This window comes from Bradysia coprophila, unplaced genomic scaffold (assembly GCF_014529535.1).
Source record: "Bradysia coprophila strain Holo2 unplaced genomic scaffold, BU_Bcop_v1 contig_373, whole genome shotgun sequence".
Lineage (NCBI taxonomy): Eukaryota > Metazoa > Arthropoda > Insecta > Diptera > Sciaridae > Bradysia > Bradysia coprophila.
The window spans coordinates 2,632,086-2,646,976 of NW_023503632.1; the positions used below are offsets into that span (position 1 = coordinate 2,632,086).

Genomic DNA, 14,891 nt, shown 5'->3' on the forward strand with positions numbered 1-14,891 from the left:
GAAATGATTGATCCATGTCATCCCAATATTAATCATCACTTGTATCGATAGTTGCGTGCCATTTCATGAAATCGTAACACTCCTGATCGTTTCCCTGTCGTATGAATAGTCCTGTAACCATTAATCGAAGCCGCAAATTGTCTTTGCGACAAAATCGCAACATTTCCAGTGCATTATCCAGTGCAGCTTTGACAGCATCGTAGGTCTTGATTTTAACCAAATAGTTGACGAGAAGATATCTTGTTCGCATATAATTGCAGCTCGTATCCAAGATTTCCAAAAACGCCCACTCCCGTTTCGAACACATTCGCCGGCAACATGAAATTTGGTGGTTCTGCACGCAAAAACCTCTCTGCCATTTGATGGACGTTTCTGGCATTTTGCACTTGGATGCACTTCAACAACAATATAGCAACCCCCGACTCGTACAGGATTGCTTTTAGCACAACATCTGTTTCATGTAAATCCGTTTCTATGAAAATGTTCTGTTAGGTTGTTCTTGAACTGTCGACGCTGGCATATCGATTCATCAAATGATCCACAATAACCGAAATGGCAGCCAATTTTTTAACAAACTAAAATTCAAACCACAACACATCCATTGTAAATTCACTTCACCGAAGTTTCATGACATTTGTCTAATATTGCGCCGTTGAATCATTGGGATAACATTTTATACTGGGATAAGTCAGCAACGCAACCTATCATAAATAATTGTAATTAAATAACGAGTGGAGATTAATGTTGGCGGGTAGATGAGTTGCAAGAATGAAATTATATATTCAATTTGTATTCAGACCAGTAAGGATGAACATGTAACATTTAAGATCAATTTAAAATAAAGCTTCACAGATAGAAAAAGACCTGGATTTTATTCATGGTCCTTCGACGCCAACTAAACAAATCAGTGAAATTTAATACAGTCCACTAAATCAATTTAAATAAAAATTAAAATACCGGCGACAGTGATACGTTCCGGCCGCATAAAATAAATAAAAATTAAAATAAAATCTAACGGCGACAGTGATACGTTCCGGCCGCATAATTAATTAAAATAAAATCGTTTCGTCAGTGGCCACGTCCCGGATTCTGCATAAAGAAAAATCAATGAAATAATAACAAAAAAAAAAAAAAAAAAAAAAAACCCTGGGCATAATCGAAAGTTTGAATTTAACGGCGATTTTTCTAAGTGAAATAATTACAAGCAACAGACGGAAAATCTGAGAATTGTGTGCAGTTAAAGAAAAAGTTACCGATCATATACCCGAAACACACAAAGAAATACCTACGGTGCTCACAAACCGCTATTCAGAGTGACGCCACTTCATGTTGCGCGCAAAGTTGATGGAAGAATTTGGTAATCATTCCTACCTACAGTGAATGCACATACGAATGGATGAGTAATAATAAGCATATACAGCAAACACGGCATTTCAGAACGAATAATTGGAAATAAAGTCGCATATAGGACACCACATATGTCGAAGTAACGGCACCAACAGCACAATCGAACATACAATCGTTCGCACCATTTACATAATCGAACATACAATCGTTCGCAGCATTTACACAATCACATCATTATACAGACGAAACAAGAGACGTAGTAGCATTTAAGGCGTTTGTTTAACGTGGGAATCGTTATAGGAGCGTAGTCGTACATACAGATCCGTTATATTATAAGTAGCTGAAAAACCGATTCAACTAGTTATACTCTTGTACGACGAATCTCAGCACTTTCCCGCCAAAAAACATGGAGAACAAAATCGAAGCGCTTAGAGAGAAAATCGCCAGATTCATCATCTATTGCGACGAAATAGTGAAGATGCCGGAACCTAATCTATCGAGAGGCTACCTTGAGGCGAAAAAGTTAATGGTAGCTAATATGTGGAGCAAAATAGAGTCGGCAAATGATGAAATAGCAGAAAATGCGGAGAAAGGATCCGAAACCAAACGAGAGTATCTGAGAAAGGATTATGATACGGCCTTCACCCTACTGGACAAGGTCGCGATACGAATCCAAACCAAATTAGAGAAATTTGGACCAGTCGCAGCACCGGTGAAATCACAAGAAAGCGCTGTGGCGAATGATAAACCGAATATAAAATTGAAGGCGATGGATATTCCGATTTTCTCGGGCGAATATGAAAATTGGATTTCCTTTCGGAACATGTTCGAGTCACTGGTGCACAACAAGAAATATGACGATGTGGACAAAATGCATTATTTAAAGTCATGTGTTGATGGAGACGCGGAGCGAGTCATTAGTCAATACGATATTTCAGCTGAAGCCTACGGGCCAGCTTATGCAGCTTTGGTGGATCGTTTCCATAACGAAGCCATCCTAATCGATACGCACATCATTAAAATCCTCTCGCAACCGAATTTGAATTCAGAGTCCGGAAACGGTTTGAAAGAAATGATGGACGTAACGACCGTAAATATCCAAGCATTGAAAAGTCTGAAGGTCAGGGTCGAGTATTGGGACCCGATACTATTGCTGTTGTTGGTACAAAAATTGGATGGGGCGTCGAGGCGTTTGTGGGAACAAAAATTAAAACCAAAGACATTGCCGACGATGGATGATTTTTTGGAATTTTTGAAGGTTCGGTTTCACGCTTTGGGATGTCAACAGAAATTTAATTTTTCGATAGAACCGAGCACGAACAATTCACGCTCTAAAGGTGGATCGTTTACCAGGAACTCCAGTTTACGTTACGAGACACCGAATTTCCCGCCTAGAATTCATCAAACTTTTCATACGTCTACAGGACGACAAGGAAAATGTCCCTTTCGATGCAACACGACACACGAAGCGACCAAGTGTGATCGTTTCCTCAGGGTGGATACATGCACCAGAATGGATTTAGTGGCGTGTGCTCGATTATGTAAAAATTGTTTGAAACCACACAGCGGCAAATGTTCTCTGCAGCCAGGATGTGGAATTTGTAATAGCTACCACCATGAGCTACTTCATCCGCATAACACCAATTCATCGAGAGGTACAACTTCGACTCGAACTACGAATAATTCGACTAATTCATCGGGAACATCGAATGGTGTAGTCAATCCCAGAACGTCAAATGGATCTCAAACCAGCCAGGACACGACGGTGGCGAGATCGTCCCACCATATATATGTGGAACCAAGATCGAGTGAGGTAAATTCAAATGTTACCAGTATCATCGCATGGGACGAATCAATCTTATTATCGACCGCAATTGTTTTGGTACGCTCTCAACGAGATGATCGTTTCTACGCTTTCCGTGCTTTGCTAGATGATGCTAGTGAAGTGTCCTATGCCAGTGAATTCTTAGTACAAACGCTCGGGTTAAGGAAAAAGCATGTATTAGCAAATGCGACCGGTCTAGGTGGCGTAAAAACTGGACAGATCAAACACACCGTTAGCTTCGAAATAAGCTCTAAGCATAATCCGACGTTCAGCATGATGGTCGAAGCTCCAGTCACGAAGAAGATAACTCAACCGTTACCATCCACACTCATCGCTCGTCGAAATTGGAGTCACATCAAGGATTTACCATTGGCCGATCCACAGTTTCACATCCCGTCAAAAATTGATTTGTTACTGGGAGCTTCCGTTTACGGTTATTTGATGTTGCCTGGCCTGGTTAAGGCGTCACCGCAAGAGCCGGTAGCTAGGTACACTGAATTCGGTTGGATTATTTCTGGGCCAGTTCGTGATCCGAGTCAAATCAGGCAATTCTCCTCACTGCATCTGCGAATAGATATAGACAATCAATTGAAGAGATTCTTTGAACAAGAAGAAGTCTCGAAGGAAAGAATTCTCACTAAGGAAGAAACCGAATGCGAACAATTTTACATGAAAACGTATAGGAGGAATGAGGAAGGTCGTTTCGTGGTGGCATTACCATTCAAGGGTGATCCAGAAACGCTTGGTTCGTCGCAAGGTCAAGCAATTGCCCGTCTAACACATCTGGAACAGCGATTCAGCAAGAACGCTGCATTGAAGACCGAATACACAGACATTTTGAAGGAGTACGAACGTCTGGGTCATACGACGAATATCGGTCCGTTGAATAATGGAGGACAAGTCACACAAAGCTATTACTTGCCACACCACGCCGTTTTCAAACCGGAGTCAACATCGACGAAAACCAGGATAGTTTTCGACGCATCAGCGAAAGGAACGGGAGGAGTGTCGTTAAACGAATTGTTGATGACTGGACCCACACTGCAGGAGGATTTACGTACTATTTTAATGCGATGGCGCAGTCACCGATTCTCAGTTGCCGCCGACATAAAGAAAATGTACAGACAGGTTGAAGTACGTCAAGAGGATAGAAAGTTCCAGAAGTTCCTATCTCGTGACGAAGAGACCGGACAGATTCACGAACATCAACACAACATGGTGACATTCGGAGTTACCTCAGCGACGTATTTAGCGGTCAAATCGTTACAACAATTGGCGGAAGAAGAAAAGAAAGATTTTCCGGAAGCGGCCGAAGTGGTCAAGCGTGATTTCTACATGGATGACGGAATGTCAGGATCGGACACAGAGCAAGCATGCGTAGAACTGTGCAAGGATTTAAAGAATTTATTGGCCCGAGGTAAGTTCGAACTGAGTAAGTTTATTTCGAACTCGGATAAGGTGTTGGAAAGCGTACCGGAAGAAGACAGAGAAATCAAACTACCAATGGAAATCGAATTGGGAAGTACTGTGAAGACGTTAGGAGTGCTTTACCATCCTACGATGGATGTATTCCGATTTAAGGTCAACTTGAAGATTGCGAAGGGCTGGCCGACGAAACGTTCGCTACTATCTGAAACGTCAAGATTGTATGATCCATTGGGATGGTTAGCACCGGTAATAATTCGAGCGAAAATATTATTTCAAAAACTGTGGGAAGCAGGTCTAAATTGGGACGATGATTTACCGAAACACATCGCAGAAACATGGATAAAGATACGAACCGAATTGCATCTAATGGAAGATTTGAACATAAATCGTTGGATCGGAAAAGGTGGAGAAACAGTGGATTTTCAGTTGCATGGCTTTAGTGATGCGTCGGAGGATGCTTATGCCGCTTGCGTGTATTCCAGAGTCATTGATCACAATGGAACAATTCAGGTAACGCTCATTACATCGAAAACTAGAGTGGCCCCATTAAAACGTGAAACGTTACCGAGACTCGAATTATGCGGTTTGGTTTTGTTGGTGAATTTGATGGCAGACGTTCGGAAGGCTTACCCAGTAACCGAAAAGGAATTGCACGCGTGGACCGATTCAACCATAGTCTTGGGTTGGTTGAGTACAAATCCAGCAAGGCTAAAGACTTACGTTGCGAATAGAGTGGTAGAGGCGAACAATTTTTTGAATGGAAGTCAATGTCATCATATTGAAGGCACAAAAAATCCAGCGGATTGTGCATCAAGAGGTTTGAATCCAAGCGAATTAAAAGAGCACGATTTGTGGTGGAAGGGCCCAGATTGTTTGCGAGAACACAAAACATCATGGGATCAACAATTAGAAATCCCTCCAGTTACATTAGAACTGAAAGCGAAAGCAGTGGCAACGAATTTGAACGTGAGATCAGGATTGGATCAGTTATTGGAGCGATTTTCGGACTTCAATCGAATAATACGAATTGTCGCAATTTGCAATAAATTTTTGGATGGCATGAAGAACACCAGAATAACCAGAGTAACAACATTGTGCCTCACATTCATCAATAATTTACGCACTGTCAAACAGAAACCACGATTGGTCATCACAGCAGTGGATCTGCGTCGAGCGGAATTGTTGATCGTCAAGCTAACCCAAGAACAGGACTTTGCAAGGGAAATTCACAGTTTGGCTGGAGGAAAGGACATCAACAAGAAAAGCAAGATCATCGCCTTGACTCCATTTTTGGATACAGAGGGCTGTCTGAGAGTTGGTGGACGATTATCGGAAGCGAATCTACCGTACGAGAGGCAACATCCGTTGATTTTGGCCTCAGGAAAATTGGCGAAACTCATCATTACGGATAGACACGGCAAGATGTTACACGGAGGCGTCAAAATTACTATAAATTCGGTAAGAGAGGATTACTGGATACTAAACTTGAGAAGTCAAGTCAAGATGTGCATCCGAACCTGTGTGAAATGCGTACGCTTTAAAAAGGAAAACACTAGTCAGATTATGGCTGACTTGCCAGCAGTTAGAGTCAATGTTTCTCTCCCATTCACGATGACCGGCTTGGATTATGCTGGACCGTACGATATAAAGGCATCAAACGTGAGATCACCTCCCATTCGAGTTAAGACAACAATGGTCAATGGAAAAATCGTAAAATCAATACCGAAGGTTCCAATATACGAGGGATACATTGCCATTTTTGTATGTTTGGCGACCAAAGCAACGCATCTGGAGGTCGTAAGCGATAAGAGTACTGAGGCATTTTTGGCAGCGTTCGACCGGTTCACGGCGAGAAAGGGTTTCCCGGAGTGCTGCTATTCAGATAATGCATTGACGTTTATTGGAGCCAAACCCCTATTAGCTCCTGAACCAGAAAATTCACTACTAGACTTCAGCAAGGTTAACGAACATTCAACAAAAAACGGAACGGATTGGAAATTCATAACGCCAAGGGCTCCGCATCAAGGAGGAATTTGGGAGGCCGGTGTCAAGGCAATGAAGCATCATCTGAAACGAGTAATAGGAGCGAACGTGTTGACTTTCGAAGAAATGACAACCATTACAGCTAAGATAGAAGCCTGTCTCAACTCCCGACCGTTGTGTCAGCTGAACGACGATCCAGAAGAGTTATCAGTGTTGACCCCAGGACATTTTTTGGTCGGCAGACCTTTGATGGCAAGACCGGAACGAAACTCGACAAATAAGAACATCGCGAAACGAAACAGATGGCGGATGGTTGAAGCAATGCAACGAGATTTTTGGAAATCGTGGAGCAACGAATATTTAAACGAACTACAAACTAGGCAAAAATGGAGAACGGAAACGAGAAATTTTAAGGAAAACGATATCGTATTGGTAAACGAAGACAATGCTCCACCTTTAAAGTGGCCATTAGCCCGAATTGTCAAGGTTCACCCCAGTACTGATGGAAATGTGAGGTCTGCAACAGTAAGGATGGCAGGAGAGAGCGGCAAGTTTACAGAATTGAAACGTCCAATTGTTAAATTTCGGCTACTACCGATGGAGGAAGATGAGGTCAGTGGCGCACAAGTAACCAATTAATTTCAATCGAAAGTGAAGGGTGAGGAGGAGAGGAGTAGCAAAGGACAACCGTGGGGAGACATATAGCATAAAGTTACTTACATTCGGCTACAGACCGCAAAGTTTTCGCAATCAGCGCATACATTCGGCAACAGGCTGCATACATTTCGCAATCAGCGCATAATTGGTAACAATCGGGATAACTTGAACAGCAGACATTTCAAAGCAGAGCTGAAATATCAAAGGAAACATTACATCTCAGCCACATTCATATGGAAACGATACTTATCACCTATCGTGTCCATGGCAAGGTCAAGGTCACGTAAATCTGGTGCATCACAAGAACATCTTCAACAGCAAGGTCACATCCCATCGAACGGCAATGGTACATCTTATTGAACATCCGAACCAGCAAAATTATCAATTGGTTATGTCGGGTCGCCTTTATCCCTAGTATCACCCATTCATCCGTAACTAGGGCGAATACAAAGGGAAGTTGTTTATAACGGAAACCGAATGAAACATGATCTGATCACTGAATTTACCACATTACAGCAATAAAATCGATCTCTTGGGAATACGAGCACGACTATGGCGATTAAACTTCTACCGATTACGATTTTAAAACGTTTTGGCGTCGAAAATAAAGCAACAAATTGAACACAAGCACAGCAGCAAATGAAAAATGGACACACACTGGAACAAAACATCGCGGGATTGACAGATCAATAACACGGCTATACATTGAACCGATCAACTAACAAATTAATGAATGAGACGAAGGGAATTTCGGGTTGGTTTAAATCGGGGTCGACTCGACCAATTGTTTTTTCTTTCGTTTTATTTTCTTTAAGATCGGATTTGAGCAGTTTGTTTCGAAATATGAATATTTCAAGGCGGGTAGTGTCTAATATTGCGCCGTTGAATCATTGGGATAACATTTTATACTGGGATAAGTCAGCAACGCAACCTATCATAAATAATTGTAATTAAATAACGAGTGGAGATTAATGTTGGCGGGTAGATGAGTTGCAAGAATGAAATTATATATTCAATTTGTATTCAGACCAGTAAGGATGAACATGTAACATTTAAGATCAATTTAAAATAAAGCTTCACAGATAGAAAAAGAAGTGAGTTTTATTCAACATTTGGGTAACATTTCACGACCAAAATACATCGTGAGAAATCTAACCTCACAGTTACACCTGTCATCGTTAACTGAACGAAACTCAGTGAAGAAAAAATCGTTCCTGAACGAGCTCTAGGTGACGCTTACAGATTCTACACGCAAAAAGGTATGCGTCACAAATGGCAGCTGATGAGGAAAGTACGCGAAAATTTTATCAACAAAAATCTTACCAGAAAAATTTTAGAAAGGAAATTATAATAAAAAAGTTTGCGTCACAAGTGGCAGATGTTGAGATGTTGATTCGGCTTTCTTCCGTTTGAATTCCATTCTTTAAAAGAATATATTTCAGTTTTAAAAATTTTCCTTGCTCAACATCTGCCACTTGTGACGCAAACTTTTTTATTATAATTTTCTTTCTAAAATTTTTCTGGTAAGATTTTTGTTGATAAAACTTTCGCGTACTTTCCTCATCAGCTGCCATTTGTGACGCATCCTTTTTTGCGTGTAGAATCTGTAAGCGTCACCTACACCGATATCAGTTCTTTTGTAAGTGGATAACAGGACTTGCGTCACACCTCCACTGTAAGTGGTTTTGGGCGATATCAGCTCTTTTGTAAGTTGTGATTTTTAGAATTTGGTCGCAGATAATAGACAATAATATTGTGCAGTTTAACGAAAATATTCTTCTTACAAAACTGTATAACTTTCTCTTTGATTTGAACCTTCCAGCTTTCATTTGACGAAAATCGAAAATTTGACAAAATTCGAAAATTTTGACGGAGTTTGAAAATTTGACGAAAATCAAAACTTTGATAAAAATCGAAAATTTGAATAAAATCTAAAAATTGACGAATATCGAAAATTTCACGAAAATCGAAAATTTGACGAAAATCGAAAATTTGACGCGCTTAAAACGCTCATAGCTCCCAAATAGTAGACTTCCATCTGCCATATTTTCCGAGTTATGGCTGACATAGCTCGCACTTAAAACGCTAATAGATCCCAAATACGCGACTTTTTAGGAAAACCATGAAACACGTATCGACTAGAATCTAAAACTCTATAACTTTGTCTTTTACACGAGGTTTCCATCTGCAGTATTTTCCGAGTTATGGCTGACATAGCTTGCACTTAAAACGCTCATAGCTCCCAAATAGACGACTTTTTAGGAAAACCATGAAACACGTATCGACTAGAATCTAAAACTATATAACTTTGTCTTTTACACGAGGTTTCTATCTGCCTTATTTTCCGAGTTATAGCTGACATAGCTCGCACTTAAAACGCTCATAGATCCTAAATACGCGACTTTTTAGGAAAACCATGAAACACGTATCGACTAGAATCTAAAACTCTATAACTTTGTCTTTTACACGAGGTTTCCATCTGCCGTATTTTCCGAGTTATGGCTGACATAGCTCGCACTTAAAACGCTCATAGCTCCCAAATACGTGACTTTTTAGGAAAACCATGAAACACGTATCGACTAGAATCTAAAACTCTATAACTTTGTCTTTTACACGAGGTTTCTATCTGCCTTATTTTCCGAGTTATAGCTGACATAGCTCGCACTTAAAACGCTCATAGCTCCCAAATACGCGACACTTTTTAGGAAAACCATGAAACACGTGTCGACTAGAATGTGAAACTCTATAAAATTGTCCTTTAAACGAACTTTCTATCTGCCATATTTTCCGAGTTATAGGTCCCATAGCTCAATAGGTTAACACGCTCATAGCTCCGAAATTATAAGCTTTTATAAAATTTCCTTCAAATTAGTTTCTTAGAATTACGTCTTTAACATACCCTGAAAATTTCAGCCAAATCCGCCGGTAAATTCAAAAGTTTCAGTTAACAGAGTGACAAAGTGACATAGGTTGGTAAAATTCATCAATTTCAAAATGTATGAAAATGAATTTCTTCATACAAATTTCTGCAAATTTCCAAGTTTTGAAATTTAATATCTCGGCCAAATTTTAACCTTATGAGGCGTGTGATAGCTCGTTGAACTCGTATGGACGCCCAGATTCCGAATAAAATACTTTGGGGGTAGTAGGAGCAAAGGGGGAAAAGTCAAAAAGTTCTTGTATATATGTTCCTCAGTCCTGCGGAAATTTTTTTTTGTCAAATGTTTCAGTGTGAACAGACTTGCGTCACGGCCCTTCACTGACGTAGGGCCATGATTCCTAAAAATTGAGCCCGATTATGACATCAAATCGTTTCACAACAAAATGGCGTCGAAAACTTCTTGAACATCTTCACCCTTTCACGTACCAAAGCAGACTCTCTCACTGTGTGCTGTACACACTACATACTAAATTCGAACACAGGATCTGGACCGTTCTGACAGATCCACTGAGACATGATTTTGACAGTGAGAATTTTCGGTGATGTGTCGATTTCAAATTTTTGGCGGCTACACAGATAAAAATATGGAACTAGACCTAAATCTTTTTAGGATTAACAGTGCGCGACCGAATCTTTTTTAATCCCCTCAGTGATTACTTGAACTTATCCCCAAATGAGTAATCCCTAGAGGAATTAAATTTTAATCTTTTAGGCCCTGACGTTTGACGCTTGTTTACTAGTTTACTCATTTTAATCTGATCTAAATGTTATTTGTAATGCAATAAAAAAAAATATTCTAACCCTTCCTACTTTTACTTCAGAAAAAAAAACATTTTTACTGATATTGTGATATTATAGTTTTTATCTAAACGTCTGATATGAGCAGAAGCTTTTTTATGAATCTGGAATGAGAAATGTTTTCATTAAACAGATTTTTTTTTAAATTTATCTGACGAGATTTGAACCCGGAACCTCCTGCACTTCAGTCTACGATCTTACCACTGCTGCAATTTGTTCTTAATCCCAACGTGGCTTATTGTGAAAACCGAGATTTATCTATAATTTAGTTGCTTTGCTTATTTCATCAGCCTTTCTTTTGGAGAGTAATAAATTTATGTTCTTAAATTTAAGGCTAGTACACAGTTCCCTCAAGTTTAATAGTCAACTATCATATTCGGCAAAAAATAGGGAGTGGAAGTAAATATTCTTATCAGTCACTTCAAAGTGACCATACGAACAGGCATTGTGTATAGGAACCAATCCACCTTTGTCCTTTACAGTTAGTAACAGTTAATTTGTTCTTGAATTTGTAAATTTTAATTTATTTTTTGTGCTTAATTGTGACTTAGATATCAATTTCTATCAGTGTTTTCCAAGTCACATTTCCAAGTCACCGTCCGATACAGTCAGTAGATGTAAATTATATTTTACTTCCACAGTAAAAATGAGTAAAAAGAAATTTCCAAGGCTGTAAGCTTTGGGAAGGATGTGTAGATGCATGCACCTACAAATTTACCACATTATCGCAGGTGACGAGAATCATCACGGGAGTGAATATTTTATGAAATACGCCATTTTATCGTGACCTCTCTTGCGAGTTTTTTTTTTTTGATTCTTTCTGTTCTTCTGGGTACGAAATGTACTTCGTACGGCTAAGATGTATACTTTCTGTTAAGCTGTGTGTGTCTCACTTGGACTTCTTGATTCCAGCAACCAGGCGTCCCACTAAATTTTGCCTTTTCCGAAATTCGGACATTTCGGACAATTTTATAAAAATTTCGGACATTTCCTGCAAATATTTCGGACAATTTTTTTCCAATTTTTAATAAATCTTAAAAGAAAAAGTCTGTAAGTCCATCCTACTAAAAACCCCTGAGGTTTTATATGAGTTGATCAGGAAATACGTAAGTTGAAGTTCTCTAAACTAGAGAATTTTTTCGAAGTTTACTTTGATGTGACCTGCAGCTGTACTGATCAGAAACCTGAATAGAGATTCTGAAATATTTACGAATAAATCTAACCAGGTTTAAAACGGGATGGGTTTCTTCCTTAATACTTTCAGGCGAAACAGTTTTTACCGCATTGGTTCCGTTAGGTAGAGTTTCCATTCCTCAAATTTTATACGAACATTAAACTCAGTCGCATGTATTTCATGGAAGCAATAATAGGGGATTGCGATTTTTACTTTTCGTTACAAGTTAAAATTATAGGTTGACCCTTCATATACTTTGTATGGAGATGTTACTTATAATTTCTGCTCTCAACGTCAACATTTAAATTTTGATTCCAGATGTTCGATGCACAGTGTTTATGTTAAGACACTTTGTGATAAAAAAGCGTTTTTTCTTTCTTTTTTCTGAAAAGTGCATGATCAAAGGTATGTTCGAATTGTTGTCATTAGAATAATTTTTTCGCTGATTATTATGAATCGAACATTTACAGATAGAACGTTTGTTACCGTATATGATTATATACGCCCATTGACAATGTATTTGTAAATACAGTAAACCCATAGGGTATGTTGTGGTCGTTGTAAATTTGTATTACCAATTGTTGAATTGTGTAGTTACGATGATGTTTTTTCCAGGTTACCATTGATAATGGTCACTTGCATGTGACCGAAATATTTGGTTGAAAATAAAAAAATTGAGCGAAACCGAGGATTTTCCATTTCTGTAAATGCTTTAAAAAGATATTGGAGTCAGCCAATATGTGATGCAGGGGAGTTAAAGCTTCTTATTGAAATATTTGATCGGATAAAAGCTTAATAACTACTTAATTAGGGACAAAGTATTGATGGAATGAAACTGCAATTAAAAGTACTATGAAGAGCGCCGCAGGCGATTTTTTTATTTAGGGGCTTTTATAGTTTCAATATTTAATTCTGATCAAATCTTAAAGAAAATTTCGGACATTTCGGACAATTTCGGACAAATGTGTGAAATTTCGGACATTTCGGACAAGTGGGACGCCTGCCAGCAACCTAGTGATTGGAAACCGTTTTTTTGTATGTAGAGACCGTTTTAAAACGGTTTTTTTCATACAAAGAAAAACGGTTTGCAATCCCTACAACAACCTCATGGTCTTTCTAGAATTCGGAGAGATTTAAAGGAGGTTGCGAGTTTTTTTTTATTAAATTTAAGGCAAATCTGCATAATATTTGAAACAAAAATTTGCTGTGAATATCTCATGTGGTTTTCTTTTATTGTTTTCCGTCATCCTTTCATCTAATTTATCTCTTGCAATTACAACAAATCGTTCCGACCATTTTCAAAAGTCGGTTCACTCAAAACAAAAAAATTCCTAGCTAAACAAAAAAAAATTATTTAATTTTAGTAATACAAATGTGGTGTCTTAATAGTTTTCACTTCTTAAATTAAACGAAACAAACAAACAAAATCAAAAGTTTTGTGCGTCAAAGCATTCACGTTCCTATAAAAATCATCCAAAATAATCGAAAATAATTAACAAAAATGTGGAGAATAAATTAAAAACACAAAAAAAATCGAATCTTCATCCAAGTAACTAAGTGACTAAATTAAAGAATAAAAACAAACAAAAAAAATTAGAATAAAGTTAAGGTTCGTTAATTAAAAGTACAAATTAATAAGGCACAGGAACTGCGCATGCGTATCACATATTTCATCACTCTCGTTAAATTTCTTTTGTTTCCGTTTCTTCTTCTTCGTATATTTTTCTTATAGAGAATTAAAGTGGAAATTAACGCTACTGTAGTACATAATATAGTTATCACCATTTGTTGGATTCCCTTGCTCGATCTATGGGCGGTTTACTGTAAAAGAAAAACAATTTCATTATCACCCCGGTCAGCCTTCCAATTTGCTCATATCAATTACGGTAACATCCTAGACAAAGCAATCTTGTGCATTGTCGGTGGTATGGCAGCTGATGAAATACTCGATGCTGAATCCTGCGAAACAGTTCGTGTCAATCGTAATGGATGCACCGGATGTTGGACACGTCGGAATGGATAACGCCACGGTGAATTGGGAACGGCGTCTTTCTGGAAACCGCGATTGTCCACACCCGATACATTCTGGTCCTTTGTCTTCGATGATAAACGGCGCAGAATACGCGATCCCAGTCCGGGCGGATCTTCCAATCCGCGACTGTTACGTTTTCGGTAACGCACGTCGTGAGATTCTTCGAGTATGACGTGTCGATCGTACGGAGTGTCATAGTACACCTAGAATAACGGAACGACGAAATGTTATGTCACAGTAATTGTTACTCTGATGACCAGAGGCCCTAAGATTATGGAATTAGTTTTTGAATGTTTGGCGAATTTCAGGAATTAGTCGCCCAATCTTAGGGCCTGATCCATTCAAACTTACTTCCAAAATTGTTGAAAACGTGTGCGGCCACACAAGGTCTATGGCTGATATAACTAATCCTACAAATAAGCATAATACACCGGCGACTAGCACCAGCCAGAAACACCAACCCAATCGAAATTCCAAGTGGCCACCCTCAATGATGATTGTTAATGGTCGCTTCGGTATTAACAAATAATATCCACCATTTGTAGCCACTAGCAACAGTCCAGTTAATACTTTTGTGTATGCGCCGTACCGTGGGACAGCAATCAATAATAAATTCATAAGCAACCACGATGCCAGAGATGCCCTTCAATATTGCAAGAAATTAGAGAGTCACACTCTCGGTCAAAAATATTTTATTTTCTCGTTC

General features: G+C 38.9%; 2 protein-coding genes across 4 annotated transcripts in view; one reads left to right on the plus strand and one right to left on the minus strand.

The window, feature by feature from the left end:
* The first annotated feature begins 1,753 nt into the window (after nucleotides 1-1,753).
* Nucleotides 1,754-7,222, plus strand: LOC119082017. Its single transcript, XM_037191335.1, has one exon. The coding sequence runs from the start codon at nucleotides 1,754-1,756 to the stop codon at nucleotides 7,220-7,222; it is 5,469 nt and encodes a 1,822-aa protein (XP_037047230.1).
* A 6,131-nt stretch (nucleotides 7,223-13,353) lies between these two features.
* The window catches only part of LOC119081963 (dual oxidase maturation factor 1), a 47,617-nt gene continuing 46,079 nt past the window's right edge, over nucleotides 13,354-14,891 (minus strand). For all 3 annotated transcript variants that reach the window (XM_037191269.1, XM_037191270.1, XM_037191267.1), the window contains 3 exons: nucleotides 14,537-14,828; nucleotides 14,039-14,388; nucleotides 13,354-13,974 (listed from right to left, as the gene is read on the minus strand). In XM_037191269.1, coding sequence (XP_037047164.1) covers nucleotides 13,932-13,974; nucleotides 14,039-14,388; nucleotides 14,537-14,828 — 685 coding nt within the window. In that variant the 3' untranslated portion in view covers nucleotides 13,354-13,931. The remainder of the gene's footprint in view (nucleotides 13,975-14,038; nucleotides 14,389-14,536; nucleotides 14,829-14,891) is intronic.